We start from the raw sequence: 25194 nt of genomic DNA on the forward strand, positions 1-25194 counted from the left end.
TTTACTCCTTCAGATGAAATCTAAAACCAAACACACTGATGTGAGTGTAAAATCTAAGTTAAGGTACAATCAAAGTCTTAAAAGTGTTAAAATGTGTTTAATAATGTGAAAAGTATCATTGCTGCCCTAAAGCTATTTTAAGTATTAGCGATTTCTCAGTAAACTCAAATCTTCCCATTTCATTAGTCTGAAGAGTAAGCAGCTTTTAGGCCTTTTTCTTCATCATCATCTTCAAGGTTTCCATCAGCAAACTGCAGGCCTCCCACGCCTAAACTGACCCCCTACCAGGTCTCAGCACAGGGGATTTTGAGATGTGTTTTTAGCCATGAGCTACAATAATAAGCTAAAGCTACTTTTACAGTTAAAAAGAATTGGTCTCTTTATTTACAAATGATGGTGATCCTTTGCAACGATCAGATCAGTGGAAAAATGCTAATACGAAAGATGCACAAGAGGTTTTAACCATCACAGCATCTAACAGCACGAGCCTGAGGCAGTAATCTCACGGCACTGAATTCATCTTTTCACCTACAGCATCAGTGAACTCTTTCAGTGCTTTGGATAAGAATATGGTTCTTCATTCAAAGCCCCAGATTGGCCTTTTCCATTTGACTCTTGAGGCTTTCCATAAGCAAGGAGACACTAACAAGACTCCAGTAATTTGCATCATTCACACGGGCCTGTAGACAGCTCCCCTGTCAACAACATCCATTTCAGAAAACATGCGGCGTGATCTCGCCCTCCGCATGGCGTCGAGGGTAATAAAAGAGATGTCATGCAGCAGTTAATACCTCCTGCTGCTCATTTACACTTTAACCATTCAAACCTGAGGACAGAAACAGCGAATCAATCACAGTAAATTACAGAATAAACACATGTAATAAGAAATAAGCTCTTTGACAAAGGCTAGTGTGAAAATGAATGATTGCTTTTCATCAGCAATTAGTTGGGACCATTAATTTATGACATTTAGTGAAGCCATTATACTTGCCTTTCAGAGCAGTGAGTGCATGCATTATTAATATGGATGGTCCCAGCTGGAAACCAACCGTAATCTACCCACTGAGGCACCGGGTCTCTGAGTGACATGCACACATGCCTGCCCTGCATGATTTGCTATTTGCATGCAAATAGTTTCCCGCAGCCTTGGGTCCACTTGTACTTAATCCATACCACAAATACCAAAGATTTTGGTTATTACTAAACATTTCAAAAGCATAAAAAACATGGAGCATGCTTAGACTTTCTCAAACTTCACCTGCTTCCAAGTAGAAGAACACGCGACCTTCAAACTGACCCCAATAACGGTTATGAAACAAAAAATGTTGCTGCTTCAACGCATTCAAATTTCAGGTCGGCCAGTTTGTTTGTGTGAACATTTTAAGAAGCTAATAACTTGTAGAAAATTAAACCAAACCCACAAATGAAAAATGTGCTTATTGTAGAAACGAGTAATCACAAAATCCTTCTTTACTCTATATACACGTCTGTCCACTCGTATCCATCTTTGCACTGCTTCCAGGCAGATATCTGGGCAGCGTGTTGAATCTCTATCAAATAAAATCCGTAACTTTTGCAGTCGTCACTGAGACAAAAGAAAAACTACATCCATGTAATCAGTTAATTTGATTTTATAAAATTGATACATTTTTTCCCAAAATAAGGTTAAAATTAATTTCAGTCAAAAGTTGTAATTCTACTCTGCATACACACATTACAGCTGACCGCTATCTCAGCTCATCCCAGCAGAGAACTGAGCAAGTTCACGTTATAGATTCACCAAAGAAGAATCTTTATAACCATATAATGACAGAATAATGAATAGATACGCCCATAAAGCAAACAGGTGAAAAGGGGGGACTGGACCTACTGGGTAGAGGTTCCAGGGAAGACCCACAACACGCTGGAGAGGTTATATCTCTCAGCTGGGCTGGGAATGCCTCGGTGTTCCCACAGATGAGCTGGAGGAGGTGCCTGGGGAGAGGGAGGTCTGGGTTTTTCAGCCTGAACCTGTGACCTGGGCTGTGATAAGTGGCAAACAGATTGATACTCAATTGTGCATCAATTTATAAATGACTGGCTCATGTGTTGATAATCTCTCTGGTGGCAAGGACAAGGAAAACGTAACAGACAACAGATAAATGTAGTCATAAAAAGAATAATGTGAATGTGGCATTTTATCCCGCTCTAAAGTGAACCTCTCAGTCCGCACTGCCACGTCTCTTTAAATTAAAACTAATGCATGCCTCAGAGGTTAGAGATGTGGGGTAGCTGTAGCTCAGTTGATAGGAAACATTAAATCTGTCCCTGCTGACCATTTCTCAAAATATCCTCAGGCAAGGCAGTGCACCCTAAATCGTCTAAATATTCTCAAGGGATAAAAGTTAACGGCTCTGAACATTAAAATCCTCCAAAAGAAGTCGAAGTAAATGATTAATAAAATAATAACATGCAAAAATGTGGAGAACTTTATAATCTAGGGGAAAAGAGTCAGACAACATTATAAATAAAGGTTTTACAGATAAAAGCAAAGCTGGAAGTTCAAAAAAACAACAAAAACTTTTAGAGCGACTGATATAAAATATGTCATAAAGATTATAAATTACCTGAAGGAAGAAGAAGATGATCTGTAATTGTCTGTCAGACTGTTATAGACCAAATAAAACACCAAAAAGCACTGTTTTTAGACAGCAAAAGTGCCATAATTTATGCTTTATTCAGTAGCATTTTAATATTTGATCGCTGAAAAGGTAAAAATGTGCAAACAGTAATGAACGAGCTGCACAGAGATTATTTTGATCTAACCTTCTTTGAGTTTCCCCTTAATCAGGAATGCCATTCACCAATTGATTTATGGGGTGCTGTCAAGGGTAGTCAACAAGGCAATGGAGCTCATTCATTTTTCATACATATCACTGAAAGCACAGAGTTTGAGCCCTATGAAAGCGACAGCATGAAATTAGGTGATAAACCGATTGCTATCCTCAGGACATTTCTGTTTGTCGATTGGCAACATCAGAGCTGACGTGCCATTATACGCCTCATTTTCTATTCCTATCACAAACAGCCATTAAAAAACTAATGCTGGGCCGAAGACTCAATTAAGAATATTGCTTTTTCGTGTAATTATAGTATTGGAACTCATTCAGCTAGCAGTCACGTCAGGATCAGATGACCAAGGGAAGCTTTAGATCAATCAGTTCCCAGGAGCCTCCTCAGTGTCTAAACACTGGATAAAATCAATATCAATAATCACGGCTGACACAAATCACCGACAGGTTTGGGAAGCCCGAAGAACGCGCACCTGGTAAAGCTGGTCAAACAAGGAACAAATGCATCAACTTTCAAGAGGTACAAGAACCATCAGACTCCAAAGAAAGAAAACAGAGGACAAGATTAGCAGGTCTACTTGCTTTTATTTAATTTGATACACTAGAGACTTGAAATAAACTATTCCAACATCAAAGTGCCACAATTACACAAACTCACAACCGCTTGAGTCAGCTGTAGACAAACACCTGTTGTGTTTCGGAAGAGTTACTGTGTTTGGCGGTGGAGGCGGCGGAGTTTCCAAACTCGAGGGGTAGACTTGAACTGATACGGATTCTTTCTGTGTTTGTGGCGTTACTCTCTGTGCTGGTTGAGCTGCATGCTTCATGCCTGCTGCCGTCTGCTGCAGCTACAACGCTGAATGTGGATCACAACCTTTTATTCGTTCAACCAGTGACAACAAAAGTCGCTTATCATTGTTAGAAAAGATCCTTAAACTGCCACAGACACAGAGTCATCATATCCAGAAAAACAACATAGTCTAGCCAAATGACTCTAGTTGGAAATGAATAATAGTTCTTGGTGCAGTTTTTATTTTAGTGACGTTGTCATAAAACGGTAAGAGAAGTATTTTGGGGGGTTTAATCTGTAAGTGAGGGCAGGAAGGATTGATCCACCATCTTCAGTAACGTGGATTCTGTATAGTCTGCTGTGATGAAGAGAGCTGAACGTAAAGCTGAACGTGAAGCTGAATGTGAAGCTGGTCGTTCTACATTTGTGGATAGTGACTAGGGATGACTAGGGATGGGTATCGTTTAGGTTTTATCCGAGACCGGTGCCAAACCGGTACTTTTGAAACGGTGCCGGTGCTTAAACGGTGCTCAAACCGGTGCTTAAAGAATGGAGAACACAAAATTGGTCCAAAAACCTCTCATGTTCAGCTGTTTTTTGTAAAAAGATAACAATGTTAGCCTTTTCTGCAGCTATGGGGCATATATGTTATCACTCTTGGCTGGAAGCTTAAACAATGGAAAAAACACAAACTTTGTCCAAAAACCTCTCATGTTTAGCTGTTTCCCTCTTTTTCTTTGGTCATTTTAGCCTTTTTGGCCAGGGTGAAGGGAGTATCTGCCATCAAACAAGAAGACAGCCGCATGAAGCTATGATGGTGTTTGCTAGTTCACCTTACATGCATTAATGTAATAACGTGGTTAGCCTACTCAACGTAAATTACACACGAACAACATTAAGCTACTCACGCAGAGAAGAACGGCTGCTGCTGCCATCATCATCCTCATCATTTCTGCTACACTGGCAGGGCTAGGGGCCAGGACTCTCCTCTACGGGTTTTTGGGGGATGTTGCTAACTCCGGGTCCGATAACAGGCACCACACCCGCAGTAGATGTGCTCGGTGTGAGGTCTCGCAGCAAGCTATCAAATACGGCGCATTTCTCGGCTTTTAAAAAACCGCTATGCGTCGCCAGGTGTTTCATCAGATTCGAGGTGTTACCTCCTTTGACAGTATCACAGTATCAGCTTAAAGCACTTGTTGCTGCTGAGTTTGCATCTTTTGCTGTGAAGTACAGCCAGACTTTGACCGCTTCGCCTTGGACATTTTTAATCTGTAGCTCTGCTCTAAAAGAACGTACGTACCTGGCCCCGCCTACTATCCTCGGAAACGTAAAATGATTGGCTAGAATCTAAAGTGTATCACAGCTCAGGAAAAAAAAGCACCGAAATAAAGCACCGAAATGTGCGCTGCTTTTCGGTCTGGTTACTACCGTTTATGTCAGAACTGGTGCCATCATGGCACTGGATACCGGTACCCATCCCTAATAGTGACTAAAAAACAAGATGGCAGATACAAGTGTTAGAAGTCAGGTTCTTAATTTCGTCATCTACTCGAAGAGAGAGGCTGAGGAGCTGGGTAATTTGAGAGAGGCTGAGGGTGGAGCTACTACATCACCATCAAAAGAGCATCTGAAAGCATTCGGGCATCTGACCAAGATGCCCCCCGGACACCTCCTATGTGAGGAGACTTGATGTTTTTGATGGATGAACAGATGATGGATGTATGGATGGATTTAATTCAGTTTTATTTTTAATAATAATAGAGAGAAAACCCAAACATTCAAACGTCCCCCTTTGAACAAGCACTTGGCAACAGTGTGGCTACACATTCTCAACGTGTCTGATGTAATTTCGCTGAACAGGGGAGCATAAATTCAACTTTTCTCTCATTATCCATTTAGTTCAATATCCTGACCTAAAATCCAAAGTACTCTTTGAAGCATCCATTCTGTAGTGTGACAGATCACATCCTCCGAGCAAGACCGTCTGCACAAAGTGTACAAAATGTATGACAGAAAGGACCAAAAAACCCTGATTGTCTTTGCAAGAACAAGAGCCTGAGGCTTTTCTCAAAACTAGAGCACTTCTTTTTTTTCAGACTCTGCCGTGTCTACTTTTGGAACTCACTTGTGCCCACTTCTCAAGTCCTGCATGTCAAAACTCACAGAAATAAGAGGATAACCTGTCTAGACTGAAGCAGACAGACTCCTGAACGGTCACAGAAAGCAGCCAGCGGTAAAAAGGACAAGTGTTAGCAGAGTCAGTACATGTGTATATGCAGCGTCACGTTCAGCTATCGGCTCCAGTGAGATTCATTAGGTCGGGTCCAGAGAGGCCCGTGTGTATTTTTTTAAAAAGTATTTATCAGCTCAAATCCCTGATATTTATTAGTTTATTGATGATTTTCCAATTTTATGTTCACGTGCAACTATGGCTCATCTCAACCAGCTCATGACAACTAAGATTAAATTGATGACACTGCAAACCTACCTAATTATAATTTATAACATCAATCTGTCACATTAATCACTTTGGAAGTCTTTTTATCTAAAATATATAAACGCTCTGAACATGTGAACATGAGGACGTATGCTGCTAGGGCTGCTCAATTAATCGAATTTTAATCTCGATTACGATCTGGGCTTTCGACGATCATTAAAAATGACTGAGCCGATTATTAGCCCCTCCCTCGTGCTTTACTCTCGCGCTGCTCCGTGTGGCAAATCGAGCGCACCTCTCTGCATTTTGAACACGTGTCACAACAATTAAGAGCAACGGTCTCCAACCTTTTTTGCGCCACGGACCGGTTTATGCCCGACATTATTTTCACGGACCGGCCTTTAAGGTGTCGCGGATAAATACAACAAAATAAAACTAGTACCGGTACCGAAAAAAAGAAAATTTATTCATAACACACGTGAAAAGACCCAGGAAAACAGATTAAACGATAAAAACGATAACAGAATAACCCTGAAAACCATACATTTCACGAAGCCGGTTTAGTGCAAACTCTGAGTAAGTATACCCTGAGTTAACAAAAACTCTGGGTTTTCGGTTTCACAAAGCGAGTTTAGATTAATTCTGAGTGAGTTACTATGACGACACACTCCGTGAAGCTAACCTGCCCCCTAGCAGGTTTACTTCAACTAACCCTGACCTTCTCCGCCTCTTTGTCGGAAACCTGACTGTAGGAAGTGTCAGACATGGCGTGCCCCTTCCTTGAAGAGCCAGTAGATGTTGAAGCCCAAATACTCCGCAGAGCTCTCCGCCAGGAGAGAGTGATCAGAGCGCGTTCGGACATTTTATCATTTCCTGATGATTTCCTGTGTGAACGTTACCGTTTTTCAGCACAATCTATAATTTATTTGAATAACATCCTCAGGCCTAATATTGCTCATGTGACACATCGCCGACATCCTCTCAGTTCATTACATATTATTTGTATCGCACTTCGGTTTCTTGCAAACGGGAGCTTTCTGTATAATATTGGTGACGCTGAGCACGTTTCCAAGGCTACCGTCTGTCGGGCAGTCAGGAATGTTACAGTTGCACTGAAACGTCTCCTGCACTCGTTTGTGGTGTTCCCCGGTCACAGACCCACAAGATTTATCAAAGAGGGATGCCACAAAATTGCAGGTATCAGGATGAACAAAACTTAATTCATGATGTGGTGATACTTGAACTACTACTTAAATGTTACATTTATTCTCACGGTTCCCAGGCGTGATTGGCTGTATAGATGGCACTCACATTCCAATCATTGCTCCTTCAGTAAATGAAGGAGACTATGTGAACAGGAAGTCTTTCCACAGCATTAATGTACAGGTACATGGTTCCCTGTAGCATTTCAAACTAACAAATTATTTCATTATAGTAATGGATGCTAATTTGTGTTCTCTGCACTGTGAAGATCATATGTGATGCTGCCAACATTATCACAAATGTGGAAGCCAACTGCTCAGCCTCTGTGAGTGGTGGTGGTGGAGGACCCCCACCTGTTTTTCAGGCCTCCGCTTTTTTTCTGTTGGCTATAACGGGTCACATTTGAGCATACAGAGTAAGCAAATATGTACTTGTAATGTGCTCAGATAATTTCAATAAGTGCTTACAGAGGGGAAATTAATGTAGCCTCTAACTGCAATTGATTTACATGGGACAAACAGACCAAGCACTATGGCTCATAATACAATTACACCTTACCTGTTTGGACTATATTTTTATATTTCATTTTTACTTGCTGCCAGGAACGTTTGGGGCCTGTTGGGTTGCACCTGCGCTCACATCACATCACAAAATAAAATGTATAAATTAAAAAATAAAATAAAATATAATAAAATAACGTGTTAAATGGGTGGAAATCCCTAGATCAATGTTTAAATTAACACTCACGCATTGACTCTGTCGGCTATGTTTTGCCGTGCATGCTCTCTTTCTTTTGCAGCTGAGGCTGTGTTACTTTTTTTCCGCAGAATTTGCATGTTATCGGCATATGCTGCCATCAGAATTTCGGCCTCAAGCGCTGTAAAATACATTGACCGCGCCTTCTTTCCCTCCGTCTCCATGGTGACTCGCTTAATCTGTGCTCCACTAATCAGGGCTTTATGTATCCTCGTGCGCACGCTTAACTTGGGGTTAAAGCAACTCCGCGTTGATTGAACTACTTGTTATCAGCCTTTCTGAAACGGAATATTCCGAGTTGGACAGTTCGGGGTTACTCAACCCTGAGTATCGTTTTTCACTCTGAGTTTTCTAAACCGGCTTCCTGAAATAGGGCCCTGAGCCTCAACTCTCGCGGCCCGGTACCAAACGACTCACGGACCGGTACCAGTCCGAGGCCCGAGGGTTGGGGACCGCTGATTAAGAGGACCCGAGGGAAGCTCGGAAAGCTGAGCAGAAGTTATTTGGAGAGGAGAGTGACTGCTGTTGGTTGAAAAGAGAGGTAAAAAAAAACTTCAGTGGTGTGGAAACATTATGGGTTCAGTCAGACGTGGATCAAGTAGACACAGTGTGTAAACTTTGCAACAGTGTCGTAGCTGCACCACAGAGCAACACTGCAAAGTTCACTAAACATAGATGTTTACATTTTTCATTGATTTCTTATATTGCAAACATTTGCACTGTTATCAGTATTTGCACACTATTTTATATTATTTTTTGACAATCTTTAAAGTCATTATTCAACACATTGTTATTGTTAAATAAATATCGTCAAATAATGGAAATCTCAATTTCAGTGAAAATAATCGTGATTATCATTTTTGCCATAATCGAGCAGCCCTATATGCTGCATCACTAAATCATGAAACGGTAAAACTGTGTGACAGCTCGACTTCTCTCTAACTCTAACCCTCATTTACCATTCGCACCGACCGATCCTCTCCACGTCAAGAATAACTGATATTTAATGAAGTCCTGTGTCTGGTTTGTTTATGCGACTGACTCGCTTACTGATGGAGGGATTTAATAAAAGTTAAACAGACCGAAGCAACAAACAACTTCATCCCCGGTTAACATTTTGTCAAACCAAGATTAGGCAACATTTACCGATGAGTCTCATTAACAACCGCTCACAGCGAGCTCTGTGCACCACGAGAACTGAGCGTGTAAACTGTAAGTCTGCCTCTGTCGATATTTATAGACCCGTGTTGGTGCTGAAACGTGGAAGTAGTGGGACGTTTCACAAAGGACGGGCTTTGAGGCGTCTTCATTCTTGGTAACACAGAATTAATGGTTTCGGTGACTTAGTGCAGAATTAGCTTCTGTGCTCGGATGTGCGTTATTTCAGTGTCGCTGCACGCCACCTATACAGTCCTGTTTTGTGATAAATGCCACAGGGAGCCGTGTGTCTGTCCCTGGTCAACGTGCAGGATCTACGTGACGTCAGCAGCACAGGAAGACGGTGCCAGGGCGCTTCCTGCTGCGCGGCGGAGGCAGACATATGTCGCAGCAAAGCGCCGTGGCCAGAAGTCACTCTTCATAGAGGGACAGAGGGAGAGGAAGGGGAGATGGCTGCAGTTGAGTCATGTGATCAGGGGAGCCATACACCGCTTTGTGTTCCGTATCTTTAGTGCCAAATTTCACTCACTGCCACAACACATTTACCTCAGTACATCCTTTCATCGTGGTCCTATCCCAGCATGCTCCTCTGTCACACCAACCCTCTGTACCTCCTTCTTCACTACATCGACGGATCTTCTTTGAGGTCTTCCTCTGGCAGCTCCATGTCCAAACCCTCTCAGCCTCTCTGACTCACATCTGTCCCTCTGATGGACTCATTTCTGGTCTCCTGTCTTGTTCTCAGCGCCACCGTCTCTGAACCGTCCATCACAGCACGTCTCTCTCCATCATCTTGCAAACATTCTCTTGCTGCTATCTTTCTATCACAAATCACCCGTCAGTGTGTCCTTGATCCCTGACTCAAATATCTTATTTTCTTTAGATTGTTGGATACAGTCCAAGCCTATCAATAGATATCACCCACCTGAGTCATTCAAATAACCTTCAGCTATGAGCTAGGATATTTCTGAGCCCGTAAAGGTCAGTTATTGTGTATTTTTAACTATTAAATTTAATATATATCCTTCAATACATATTTTAATAAATAAAATAAATTAAACAGCCATTTAAAAAGACAGCTAAAGGTCTGTTACAATGTTGGACGTCATCCAACCCATCATCCTCGGAGGTTTTGCTCTTGTGATGGATTTGAGTTTGCCCTTTCTGTGCTGTGTAGCAACATGAAACACATAAAACACAATGGTGTCCGGACTTTGATTAATCATCGTCATTGCAATCTCAATAATTCTCAAGTGGAGAAAAGGTTGAAACATAATTGTCCTGAAAACAAAACCTGTGCAAACAACAAGCAAAAAGTTAAAATAACCAAGATTTTTGGACCTGATTTGCAACAGGAGCGCCTCATTTCGCCAAACATAGAAACTAGGGCTGCACAATTGATAAAATTTGAGTCTCAATCTTAAATTTCTGGCTTCCCACAGTTAACTAAATATAATTAAGCAACAATAAAACTGCTCTGCCAAATAGAAATCAAAGCAAACCCCAATCAAACGCTTGCTAAATGACCACACGGCTCTGTGTGCCAATAACAGCTGTTCCTGCACCGCACAGCCTGAAGTCTCCAGAATGAAGAAAGAACAAACTGTGAGACAACAGATCTACAACAAAATTAAACGGTCTGGTCCGTTGTTAGAGATAATCTTGATATGGGGAAAGTTAACTAACACAAATCATACACAAAGATGTGGGTCTGAACTGCAAAGCAACACAACCTGAAAACCACACCACAGACTGCAGTTTATCGCCCAACATTAACAACATCGTCAATAAAAACAAGCGTGTACAAAACATCAGTGTATCCATCGATACACAAAGATGCACTGAAATTATCAAGGAGACACACAGGCACAACTTTTAGTGTTGGAGATAATCACAATAGATCATCTAAACTCTGTAAGGTTTTCAAACCTTTACAAAGAAAATGTCAGGCTGCAAAGAACGTCTCCACGTGGACATTTAAGAGCATCATCAGGACTTGTTCTGAAAACTCTTAGAGGGTTTTTGTCTGTCTGCACTTATGCACGATTTCTAAAACTATGTTTGTAAACAGATATCAGTTTTGCATATTTTAAACTTCTGAATGTAATCTCAGCCTTCAGATGCTAAGCTTTTCACTCAATGGCTGTAATCTTCTTTGGGACTGTGGACCATTACTATGACACTGTGGAAGTACAGCTTACTGCGCAAACAGAGTCACGGACAGCAGTTTGTATGTATAGTATTCAAGCTACTCATTAGAGACAACTGCAAGTCAGAAAAAGCAATTTAGAGACTGCTTTTGATCTATTTCAAAGAACAAAACAAAGCAGACACAATATTTCTGTCCTTTTGGGCTCGTGCAAACCTTTCTGCCTTTACGCCAAATTTAATTTGACCCATTTCAAGATTTAAATCTGCATTTTATGCCTAAAAAGGTGGAGAATTCATTTAACATTATATGGAAATGACTGGTGACGACTGGTTCCCTTCCATACCACATGCACTGGACAGTACTCTGCATGCTGTGCACACTGACAAGGCGGTCGTGACTTCAGGCTTTAAACTGCAGCTGAGCCTGTGGTAACGCCCCAGGCTCACTCTGGCTGCACTACCAGTCTGCTCTCTGCTAATTGAGGCGTTGAGACTGTAGTTTGCAGGCAGCTTTAATCTGACACACCCGTGGGCTAGCAACCATCTACAAAGCATACAGAAACACAAGCCCGTACACACAGACGCACACCTGCACAGACACTCGATGGCTCCTCGGCACCTGTCAGGGTCACACTTGTAGGGGTGAGGCAATAACGCTGACAGATTTGCTGTGCAGTGAGGGGAGGTAAATTAGTAGATTTATATGATTCAAGGAGAGATTCTTCAGCTCCCCCGTGACCAACCTGCATAAAGACCCTGCACCCAGTATAGATGTGTATAGACAACCAGCATCCAGAACAGTCTAATCCATCTTAGTCCACAGCAGGATGTTACACACCGAGTTTCCCAAAAGGTCCAGAGACCCAATGTAACTTGTGCAAATATTAATCTGTAACACATTTAAACAAAACCATATTAGCATTCATTGCAGCTGCATGTTTGTCCACCCATGCATGAACGACTTTTATCACGCTTCTTCCCTGTTCAGGGACGAGTGTGAGGAAACAAGGGCAGTGGCAAGCGAAGCAAGTCAACAGAAAAGGAAAATATTTTCATAGCTGCGGGCAGAGTAGAGTCACAGGCACAAAGTCAGTGGATTTAACCATGACGTCTGAAACCGTAAGACCCTCATACATCACAAAACCGCTACACTTCTCTCAAGGACGACGAGGAAACAGAATGAATAAGCTCAGAGGCCCGTCTGAGGATACACGACGCCTCCTTTTTTTGAGCTCTGAGGGCGCGCTGCTCAGGATGAAGTGGTTTTTCCCCAGAGTGATAGAGGGTCAAGTGGGGGCCACCTACCTATCAGCCTGAGGGTGGCAAAAAAGGCTTTTATTAGAGCAAGAACACAACCGAGTCCAAAGTTACGCTTTTCACAATTTTGGAACGATGCATTAAAGACAAACAACTAATCGTGTTGATAAAAATTATCCATCATCATTAAACCTCCAGAAGAAAACAAAATGTATTCACAACAAAACTTTGTGCACTCAGTCACGCCGCTCCAAATGATTCACGGTCTGATGGCGGCGTTTGTTTTGCTGAGCAGTGCGGTACAGTACAAATGATACAGAATGATTGGGATCTGCTGACGAATCGATCAATAATCCTTCATCTCAATCGCTCTCACGTTAACTGTGATACCCTGCTATCATTTCTGAGAAGTGATGCTATCATCATTTACAACAGCCTCATAGTTTGCTACTGTCTCATAAGACAAGTCTTGTGAAATAAGTCAGTCTTAAAATATCACTTAGTGATTAATTATGTCTATGTTTTAATAAGTTGTCTATTTTAAGTAACAGTGTCCACCTGACCTATAGAGGATGCTTCATTCAATGCAATAAACCAATCATTAAACACAAATGTTACTTTTGTTTCAGTAGAAAGTGTCTCTACTGCCACTTTAAGAAAGTATTCCTTTGTGCCAGAAAGACTTTAACACATCTTACTAGGGCTGCTCGATTATGGCAAAAATGATAATCACGATTATTTTCACTGAAATTGAGATCACGATTATTTGACGATATTTATTTAACCCTTTAAGACCTACTATAGAACCAAGTCCACCAGAGCTTATATTATTTTTTTTACATGCTGTAGTGCCATTTGTAGGAGCATTTCAAGTTGCTATACATCAATACAACTGTTATAGCCCATATTTTAATAATATGTATGCATTAAGTCCATAGTAATTACATAAATTGCAAAAAAGTGCAATAAACTACAAAAAAAATTGAAAATCGCTTTTGTTTTGTTTACATATATTTCTACTTGGAGAAGTTTAAGAGGTTTATCCCTCAAAACTTTAAATACAATAAAGTTGCAAAAAATAGTTTACAACAACAGGAAATTTATTTTGAGTGTCTTCATAGTTTTATTTTGGAGATACAGCAATTTTTATATACTGCAGGAAAAACAAAAAACAATCCTATGATGCAAATTTGCAAAGAAAACAGCATGTGCATCATTTCACTGTGGGAAGTGTTACGAACAGCTGATAGGAACGGCAAAGCCTGTTTCTGGAATATTATGTTTTTGTTCCTGCAAGCGCTTTTTATGCAATTTTTGCAAAGCTATATGTGGAAGGAAACCGTGACCGAGGACAAGCTGATGGCATAAGATATAAGTACAACTCCTCCGGTTTCATATGCAAAACAAATTATTGCGCTAGCTTACACGGTTCAGGTTCTACAGGGATTTAAAAATAGTTACGCAAAACGGAGCGTGCTGCTCTGACCGGCTTTAAAGGGTTAACAATGACTTTAAAAAATAATATAAAATAGTGTGCAACACCACTGAAGTTTTTTTTTTTTTAAACTCTCTTTTCAACCAACAGCAGTCACTCTCCAAATAACTTCTGCTTAGCTTTCCGAGCTTCCCTCGGGTCCTCTTAATCAGCGGTCTCCAACCTTTTTTGCGCCACGGACCGGTTTATGCCCGACAATATTTTCACGGACCGGCCTTTAAGGTGTCGCGGATAAATGAGGGAGGGGCTAATAATCGGCTCAGTCATTTTTAATGATCGTTGAAAGCCCAGATCGTAATCGTGATTAAAATTCGATTAATTGAGCAGCCCTACATCTTACCAAGGATAATTTACAGCCACTTTGTCTTTAATTCTGTGCTGATTCATTGCCGTTAAATGTTTCAGACAGCGGGTTTAAATGGTAGCTCATCACTAAATCAACTAAATCACAGTAAAGAAAAAGAAAAACGGCTTTTCGGTTGAATCTCAGTCAAAACCCAATCACAGCTGCCGCAGCTAACAAAGCTTCGCTTCACCAGAAAAGTTGCATTAAAATAAAGAGGTGGGGCTGTGTCTCATACCACGAGATCATACAAACTATTTTCTCACCACTCCACCGCTTTTTCCTGATAATACACTTAACAGAAAACCCATCCTTATTCCTCCCCTCAAGGTCAGTGCATTTTCAGAGGAGACAGGTGAAACGGCGCAGGTTCTGGCCATCCCTCTGCGTTTGCAAGTATGGATGGCATCCACTGTTTGTACGGCAAAAATAAGACACGTGGGTTTAAGTGATGAATGAGTCTGCAGCTCCTGGTGGAGCAAAATAAAACAGAACCACTTAGCTCTTGTCAAAGCTGCACTGCAGACTGGTTGGGCGACTCTCTTCCAGGTGTCCGAGGATGAATTATGTGTGTGTGCAGGCTTAGTGGTATGAGGGGGGTCCTCAAGATGTTGCAGCACATTTTCCAAACTGAATTGAGATAATCATTTGCTTTTTAATCAGCAACAAATTGTGTAGTGTGTGCCAACAAAGCATGAAGGTGTTTCCCAACGTCACACCATATTGTCCTCTCCCTCCAGGGTGAGGGCTCCAACTTCCTCCAGCTGGGCTCCTCCATCGAGCAGCAGATCAACGGTATGTTCAAGGTGATGGAGGAATACAACTGGGACAGCTTTGTGGTCATAACCAGCCTCTACCCGGGTTACGAAGCCTACGTGGATTACATCAAGTCCTTTACTGACACCAGCTACTTCATATGGGATCTGCAGGATGTTCTGACCTTCGACATGTCCACTGACATCACGAACGACATACGAGCGCGGAGGCTGCTGCAGCAGATAGACGCCCAGGTGCTGCTGGTCTACTGCTCCCACGAAGAGGCCCAGTACCTGTTTGCCATGGCAGGAGAGGTCGGATTAGTGGGACCAGACTACATCTGGATTATCCCGAGCCTGGCTGTGGGAAACCCAGACATCCCTCCACCCGACAGCTTCCCGGTGGGGCTCATCAGCATCATTACGGACCGGTGGAGGATGAGCCTGAGGAAAAGGGTGCGCGACGGGGTGGCTATCGTCGTGAAAGGTGTCCAGAGTTTTCGAAAACAAAGAGGCTTCGTTCCCGAGGGCCACAGCGACTGTCACAACCCTGTCAAGGCGGTAGCTACCAATGACACCCTGTTCAGGTAAGCTACGATGTTGTGGGCAGCGCCTTTACTTTACTACCAACTGTTTCTGTCTGGTCTGCTGTTACATATCCTTAATGTAAAAGAATTAAATTCTTTATAATATGATAAGTAAACTGCTAATGAAGCAGTGCCACCGGCCTCAAACTGTGTGACACAGTTTAAGCTTATAAGAAAAAAATTAATTAATTAAAAGAGGTCACATGGACACTGTCAGGTAAAGTTGCCATAACAAAAGTTCACACCTCTAATTTATCTGTAGATAAATTCAAATTCATATACTTACCTTCAGGAGAAGAATTTATTTTATTTTATTAAGCTCCATCTACAGGTACAGGTATAAAAAGATTACTCCTCAGACTGCTTAAAATCACTTCAACGACATTTAAGACTAAACTTGCACTCGAAGTGAACATAAACTCCCCACAGAAAGGAAACAGGAAGTAAAATCAATTTATTTAGCTTAAATTTACACATTTTAATATATTTTTAAGACTTTTGAAACACTAATAAATTAGCCATTATATCTCATCTGTTATAAAATATACAGGTTTATTCAAACTGTGAAAAAGTTCAATTCATTCATCACTTGCGTGATAACAAGGTTAAATGTGATTTGGTGCTGACATGCAGGTATACTCTGTCACAGCTGTGGAAATTCTCACAATAATGTGACTAAAAACTTTTAACAACTAAACTCAGTTTAATAAGCCTCCTAATGAGGAGCATCACAGGAAAGCCTGGGAAAAAGAGCAGGAAGTATTAGATTTTACTGGCTAGCAGTTTGCAGGTGTGTGTTACCACAACTACACAATCCTCCTAGGACCTCGAAGTAATTTCACCCCAAAGTCAGACTGTGCAACGCTCAGAGAAACAAAAAAAACAAGAGCTAGATTTCAGTTAGCATGTTAAATGTGACATCATGACAGCACGACTAGAAAAAGAGAGAAAAAAAACATGGCAGCTTACTTGCTCAGGTCTGCATCTGAACAAAACACCGCACCTTTAGAGCAAAGTCCAAAGTGCCAATGTTTGGTCATAAAACATAGACCAAGTCTGGAGAAAACCAAACAGCACAAACACATCATATAGTACCAACTGTCAGCATGGTGGTGGAGACCTGATGTTTTGGGCTCATTTTGGAGCTACAGGACGTGGGCGCCTGTGCAGTCATCAAGCCATAAAGTCCTCTGGATACTAAAATATTCTAGAATCAATCGTGAGACCATCTGTCTCCAACAGAATGGCTGAAAAAGGAAAGATTGAAGAAAGTCCCAGTCAGAGTCCCCACCTGCATCTGACTGAAGTGCTGAGACAGCTGTGAATAAATGAATGGCTGCAAAGGCCTCAATGAACTGAAACTATGTTGCAGATTAAAGTGGACGTTACAACGTCACAACGTTACAATGTTACAACGTCCAGTTATTGCTGCTCAGTAGAATAGAATAGAATTCAAAAGTACATTAAAAACCACTAAATAGCAGATTCTAGAGAGACGCAGAGCCTCGCATTGTTCACGTGGTGGTTCTACAAGCTACTGAACGCAGGGGTGGACTGCAGAGAGACCTATGAAACGTCTCTTTTATGACTGTATCTCACATTTAGAAACTAAAAGGTGCACACAGAGGTGCCAGAGTCGAGCTTGCCCGTGCTTCCCCTCTCTACCAAGTTTCATAAAACTCAGAGTGGTTATTGTTTAAACTTGCTGGCAGATAAACGCTGAACACGAGTTTCTCCACTGGGAAAAACTGGTTACCGGGCCAGTCCTCGTAAATGCTGCGAGTGCCGCAGTTTGACGTTAATGGAGCTGATTGTGAGCATGAGATATGAACTCTGTACTTTATAATGTCTAGCTTGTCGTGTTTAATTGGACACTAGACTCTAAGGACAGCGCTTTAAATTTAAATTGAACCCCAGAGTTTTGGAAACGCACTCAAAAATGTACCAGCTGTTACAGCAGCTGCACAAGAGGAGCTCAAACAACTGCGAGACGTCTTCAGGACAAACAAATTAACACTTTAACACACCGACATTTATCGTCTTTTATACCATTTTATCATTTTTATGTTGCAGATAGAAAAAAACCTGCTTGCTCACTCTTCCTATGTCTATATTTTTTACTTATTTCTGTATTTATTTTGGGTGGAGTTGAGCTCTGCCACTGATTCGAAGCAGTGACGATATTTCACAGAGAAGTCAATATTTTGAGTTATTATAATAAATTAGGTTAAATTGCTCCCTGGTGGTCAGAGATCACACAGTGAGTATCAAAGATAAGAACGGTAATGGCTCCGTCTTACATCTGTGGGACATGGCAAGATTGAGGTCAACAACCACTTATTTATTCATGACTGCCCATCTGTTTGATGCTGTGGAGCACATTTTATGGCGACTGTCACTCTCCCAAACTGTGTCCTCTGCCCCGCTGCCATCTATCTCCTCGTCTCTCCAGCACTGAGCGCTCTGCTGTATCTCCTGGAGGCCGCAGGGTAATTTAGTTGGCGGGCAGGGTGTTGGTAACGACGGGTAAGGGGCGTGGTTTCGCATCACCAAAAGAGTAATCTGACACCATCTGTGCCGTTGAGCACACAGGAAATCCTATTTTATTGGGAAAATGTTTTAATCAGCAAAAGGGTAGCGCTAGGAAAAAAACTGCCCCAGCAACAGCTTTTGGCTCATGTAAGCCAAGGTCATTCAGGGAGAGACTGAGGGCGTTTTGCGTGTAAATGTTTATATGTGCAGGTTTAGATGGTCACCATGGGGCACCGAACGGGACACAAGCGTCACCAGACACTCGCCTTGCATTATGAAACATCACTCTCTCCCTCTCATGTCAGAAGTCGTTTATCTTACAGAGTCTTCAGAGCCTTGGGGGGGACAAATTTTCCTTTTGTAAACCCAAACCGTCCATAAAAGAGCGGAAAATTGAGAACAGGCTTTGATAATGTACAAACCCGTCCGTTTAAACTCGCTAAACCCAGCAGGCATGATTTGAATAGCGGCAGTAACGTGAAGGTCGGCGAGAGAGAACAAAGCACTTCTGTCACCTCGTGTTTCCAGCCAGATCAAACACGAACGACGGCCTCTCCTCCCAGATTCCTCCACACATCGCTGGAGTTGGAAACAGGCTTTTGATAATGAGTCGGCTCACCTGTTAATGAGATTATTGCACGATACCAGATTAAAGAGGCTTTTCGCATAGACCTGTTCTCCTCTCAGCGGGCCTTCGTCACCTCTGCTGGAGTGTGAGAAAGCAGCACCACAGGTCTAATGTGACAGAGGATGTGGAAGCCGAAGGAGCAGGGAACCATTGTCGCTGGCGTTCTCAGATTACCCATTCAAAGGGTTTAATAATCCCAAAAAGTACATGTAAGCTCCTCCTACACCTGAGAGTTAGGACTAAAATAACTGGTTTATTAATCACTGAGTCAATCAACAGTAAAATTATTGGCAATTATCTTGGCAAGCAACAGATGTCAAACATTACTTTATCCCTGCCTCTCAGGTCAGATGATTTGTTAAATCAAAGAATTCAAACTCTTTCATTCTTGTAGCATGTTTACGTTTAACCACCCTTCTACACCTGACGGGGTAAAAAAAAAAAAGTATCAGGGTGAAAATTAACACCACCCAGTTGACTTTTTTGCCAAGTATTATAGTTTTCAGCAACTGTCACATGTACCTCCTGAACAATGTCAGCCCATTCCTCTTTAACAAATCTCTCAGGATCCTGCAAATTCTCATTTGAGTTTTATCCATTAGCATGTACCTTGGTCTTCAGCCAGTTAATAACATTCACTTTGGTCTTGCAGAGTAAGTTCTTCACCAAGAGCGACACTTAGTCTGGGTCGCTGTAGCGTTGGAAGACATCTCAAAAACTGTGGATCCACTGGGAACTGTTCGACTGCTGCACAGTTGTGGTTATAAGGTGGCAGTTAGTTGGCACCACATGTGAATTCATTTTTTTAGCATCTTTATTTATAACGCACTTTACATCCAACAACGTTGGCCAAAGTGCTACAAATATAAAACAAAGAGAAAATTGCATATAGAATATCTTAAAAATAAAAATAATGTAATTAATAAGCAACATTAAAAGTCATCAACAAGTCCTGCTGTGCTGAAAGCCAAGGTAAATATGTTTTAAGATGTGATTTAAAAACACGGCTTCTGTAGCAATTTTATTTGTATGTCTTGTTATATTGTTACACACATACATGTTTAAATGCTGCAAAAAAATGTTACAACTGCACAAACATATTACAAGTTCAACTCACTGATCATCTTGTTCTGGGATTTCTGTTTCAGGCACATGTTGAATGTAACATGGGAACACAATGACTTCTCCTTCAACACTCATGGTTACCTGGTGAATCCAGCCATGATAATCATCACTCTGGACAGAGAGCGACAGTGGGACAAGGTAAGATGACGGCAGCTGCTCGACTTCACACCAAATGGCTTTTTAAATGTGTGTCTGATTATTTCTGAGTGGATAAACTAACAGTTGAGCTCACACAATGAGGAGTGTTTACAGGACACTGATGTCTTTCTCTACATGCTAACAGCAGAGTGATTTCATACATCGCCGGTCTCTTTGTATAGACTAGTTAGCGGAATCAAAGCTCCACTGATACCAATGAAATAATGAAGGATCGCCTCCTAATCACACGCAGCACATTCACACCCCTCCCCCACTGATCCCACCCTACACTTCTTCGAAGGATATTAAAGTAAAACCCACACACTCGGGAAACTTTGCTTCAGCAAGCTGCCTCATTGAGATCGAAACATTCATTGAACCAGAGGGTGAATCTGATGTAACACTAGACTGGAGGGAGTTCACTTCCTCATCAGGTTCAACAGAAAGTGCTTAATTTCACATTATGCACAAAATGAAGAGACACCAGCAGTTCAAAGCTAATTATGTGATTTTAATGTTTTAAGATGTTACTTCCTGTAACTTCCAATATGTTATTGGGACTGTGAGAAAATGGGAAGCTGTAATGGCAACGTAAACAAACAATTTGTGGATATGGAAGGAGACTGAAGCAGTTTTGTGCATCATTCAACACTACACCAAACACTATTGACTTTTGACTGTTGTCTAAATGACTTTTGTGTACATGAGACAATCAAATGTTAACAGTCAATCAATTCCAATTAATCAACTGTAAAAAAAACAATCAGAAAATAATTTAAAATCATTACGGTTGAATAAAATTCTGTGATGACTCTAGTAGAAGTAAAGCTTCTAGAGTGTAGAGACCTAAAACTGTTTTAGTCTGGATCAGTATAGTCGAAAGAAAAATTTAATAATTGGTGGGATAGCTTCATATTTCCATCAAACAAACCCAGCACAGAACAGCGCACACGACACTGATTAAGTGAGGCAACACATGGAAGGAGCTGCCGGGTTGTAAGTGGGTTACAAAGTGGCTTGCAAGCACAAACCAACTGTAGGAAAGTTAGAGCAGCCTAAACAGGACAGCCTGTGAGATCAGCCGACTGGACGCTGATCTGGTCTGCTATTGAGATCAGCTGATGTACCTCCAGCGCAACTAACTGTGGATTGTGCACATTCAAAATATATATGAATATTTAAGAAAAAGCAGCAATTTGCACATTTAAAAACTAGATCTGGAGATTATCTGGTATATTATCTTTAATCACCATTTATCTTTGGAAACAGTTTTTTTTTTAAATAAACGATCACTAAAAGATTGTTATTTTTGTGTCTCTATCCATCTTATTTTCTTTATATGCCATTTCTTTCTGAACAGACAAGTCTTTCCTTGGTATCTTGTCCTGGTGCATTATTCATTATGGCTCAGTCACACTAGAAAATAGGACAGCGACCGCCTTGAAACTAGGGGGGGGGAGGGTTGCTCCGTGTTTTCACTGAATTTGTTTGCAATCGAAAAACAATTTCAAGAAGCTGCAGTTTCTGTGCAATCGGTCATGCACAGGTTGACCGCACAAGCATGCAACACCCTCAATCTCTAGGAAACAACTTCTGACTGTAGGCAGTTGCACAGGTTTCCGCCAACTAGGCAACTTGTCTCCAAACAATTGCGATCCAACTCCTGACTCCAATTTTTAAGGTGAAGGTTTGCAAATAATGCTGTCAAATTTATACACTCATTCAAATTGCCAACACAATGCAATCAGTCGGGCTCAGTCTATGCTGATGAACACAACTCATCTGTGACATGCCTCTTTGCCAAAGACGACTCAACTGGTTGCCAACTGGTTGTATTCTGATTATACTCCTGTATAAAACCAAGGTTGCTGACACTTATATAAGGTTGCAGTTAAATTGCCGTCCTGCAGCAACAGGATCACGATTTGTGGAGGAATTTCTGTTTTGGCGAGTTTGTGGCGATACTCTGAATGCAAGCAGCTAATAAATTTATGTTTAATGTCCATTTCTGTCTGTGTAGAAGGCAACGGAGTTGTGATGTTTTTAGATTTTATCACAGTTGATCTCCATCTCACAAACAGATTGCAAGTAACTGTCGACGTGACCCAATTCAATCACAAACTGACAGCAGACTCATAGCAAACCGACTCCATTTTATTGCCTATTTATTCCCGTCTTGATGGACCAAAGTCACTTTGAAGTTAGCAGCTAGACCTGGTGCCCCTTCTGCATAGCAATGAGAAAATGAGATCACAAGTTCACAGCACACAGCTGCAATAATTTTAGTCACATCGCGGTGTCCGACTACTTTTTCCAAATCGTTCCATGCTCTTTTCTCTTTTTTTTTAAAGTAACGACCAACAGAAAACTTCCTGGAAGTGTAACTCTGTCTCCTCTAATATGTAAACACAATGCTAACAATAGAAGACTGAATCTAAATTGAATTCACTGATGTTAACAGGAACTGGATAGGTCATGTGACAAGCAGCTCAGCTGAGTTTAGCATAAGACGTTAGTCGTATTGACTCAGAAACACTTTCACATAAAATATGAAATGTGGGCGACAGACTTACATGTGTCCTCCCAATCACCCCCCGACTCCAGCACTGCTCATTCCTAGCGTGCTGACCTTTACATAAACCTTTCTGGGGAGGAAAAATACATTTCTCCCGTTCCCTGGAAGAACAACACTGCACTCATTTCACAAAAATTTGTCTAAGAAGTGTGAGGCAATCCATTTCGTGTGCTCCACTTTCTGTTGCCTCTATTCTCTGAAAGCTGAAAATCAATTCCACCTTTTGATTTCCTTTTTACCAGCCTTTGTATTGTACACATGCAGAGGCAGCCGGCCTGTTACATTCATACATCATCTCTGTACAAGCAGCCTCACAGTTTTTAGGCTGCTGCCTGGCATTACACGCCTCATATTTTTTTAACTTATTAAAAAAACCCTACATCACTACAACGCTCTTATCGGCCAGGCCTAATATGGAACTTGCCAAGAGTCATTGTTCAGCTGTTTCCACAGATGTACAACTCAAAGTCATTTGGAAAGAGCAAGAGAGTGAGTGAGAGAGAGAGCATGACAAAAGAAAGTGGAGACGGAAAGAAAAGGGCCCTGAGAATGACGAGAAGTGTTCCTGTCATTGCCGTTATCTGCAATTTTTTAGCTGCATGCAACACTTACAAACCCTGAAAGTAGAACCTCACCACTGAAAAGGATTTAACTGGAAAGATGGATCCAGTTGCACTTTCCCGACAGATTTTCTGTGATATAAACAACCAGTTCTCTTTCCAGACAATTAATAATAGAATTAAAACTCTCATGACAGTGTTTGCTATAAATTAAGTTTCCCATTCCTTATTCTTGCTTAGGTGCTGCGTGAAACACAAACGTCTTTTTACCGATGTCTCAGATGAATGAACAATGAAGATTTCACAGTCTAAGCAGCCACAGGCAAAAGAGTTTATTTTTTTGTTTCACTCATCTCAGTACGTTCTCTTGTAAATTGAAATTCTGAGTGACTAAATGCCCAAGAGTGGGATGATACTATAACAGTGGACTGATCGATATGACTGGCAGGAAAGAAGAATAACCGTGAGGTCCAGGGAGACCTGAGATATTTGCACTTTTCTGTCGACGTTCAGTTTTTTTCCATTTCACTGTGACAGGCTTTACTGACTGGCATGATGAGATAGGATTGCCCTTCCTGCATAAACAGCAGAGATTATGTGGGAGGAAAAACATTGTGTTCAGACTGGCGCTTTTTTTTTTAGCTCTCCAGGAAGTTGATGACATTTACAGAAGCACAGTCAAGTGAACTAGAAAGAATTTTGTTTAAATATCAATAAGCTCACATTTGTCCCAAATACCTCACTGCCAGAAGTAAAACTCAAGTGGAATCGTTTCATCTACACGAAACAAAAAGGTGCCGACTATTTTAAAAATGTGTCTAGGTGATTGATGTAGATGGAGACAACTGAGATACATTGCTACTTTGACCTACACTCAAGTATTAGGTTTACTGTTTTAAACTGGCAGAAATACAAAATAATTGCGACCACGTAATTTTACAGTCTCGCTGCCTTTGAAACGGGTGCTTTAAAGACGGTGATCGGGTCTGCGACTGTTCACAGTCAGCTGCCGTCTTCGAAGCAATAACACGGAGTCAATCTGCGGTTAGTTGGATTATTAAATGATATTAAGTTGGCAGTTACATAAAGTGGCAAAGAGTCCAGAAATTCAATAACTCCTCCACAAATAGTGACATAACTTCTGAAGGACTGCGATTTAACTGAGAAATGCTTTTATGTAAGAACCACAAAAAGTTGAGTCGAGTTTCATGTCGCAAGGAGACGCAACGCAGATGGATTGTGTTCATGGTGCAGACTGGATCAGACTGACTGTGAAGTATCTGCAAATTGAGCAACAATTTGCAAACATGTGCCAACGTCTCTGAATGTGACTGCAGGTTCGAGTCAGATCGCTATCAGAGGCCAAATGTGATTTGTCCTGTTTTGTGCCATTGGTCTAGGGCAGGGGGTGTCCAACTCCTGGCCCCGAGGGCCGGTGTCCTGCAGGTTTTAGACGTTTCCTTGATCCATCACAGCTGACTTAAATGGCTAAATTATCTCCTCAACATCTCTTGAAGTTCTCCAGAGCCAGGTAATGAACTAATCATGTGATTCAGGTGTGTTGACCCAGGGTGAGATCTAAAACCTGCAGGACACCGGCCCTTGAGGCCTGGAGTTGGACACCCCTGGTCTAGAGTAACTGAGTCATAAGGGGGCAGGAAAATCATTCATCGCGACAAAGAAACATCCCTCAAAGCCGCTGCTTTGTTTAAACAGATCAAAACTTGTCTTGTTGGTCATTTTCTTTCACTTGGTCCTTTGTATTTGAGATGTGATCATCCAGACCAGGGTCTGTGAGGGCTGGATGATGACTCTGGTCTGTCTGGTTAGCCGACCACATCCACACAAGTCAGTGTTTTGCAACAGGAGA

The 25194-nt window shown here is 41.5% G+C and overlaps 1 protein-coding gene across 2 annotated transcripts in view; it reads left to right on the top strand.

Moving 5' to 3' along the window:
* Positions 1–25194, top strand: part of grin2ca (glutamate receptor, ionotropic, N-methyl D-aspartate 2Ca) — a 77115-nt gene that overhangs the window by 26256 nt on the left and 25665 nt on the right. For both annotated transcript variants that reach the window (XM_086290146.1, XM_086290147.1), the window contains 2 exons: positions 15165–15766; positions 20075–20189. In XM_086290146.1, the coding sequence (XP_086146272.1) occupies positions 15165–15766; positions 20075–20189 (717 nt within the window). The remainder of the gene's footprint in view (positions 1–15164; positions 15767–20074; positions 20190–25194) is intronic.

This window comes from Aulonocara sp. 'chitande type north' Nkhata Bay, linkage group LG4 (genome assembly GCF_057382095.1).
Source record: "Aulonocara sp. 'chitande type north' Nkhata Bay isolate Kocher_YH1m ecotype deep benthic linkage group LG4, A_spYH_male_GT1.1, whole genome shotgun sequence".
NCBI classification, from domain to species: domain Eukaryota; kingdom Metazoa; phylum Chordata; class Actinopteri; order Cichliformes; family Cichlidae; genus Aulonocara; species Aulonocara sp. 'chitande type north' Nkhata Bay.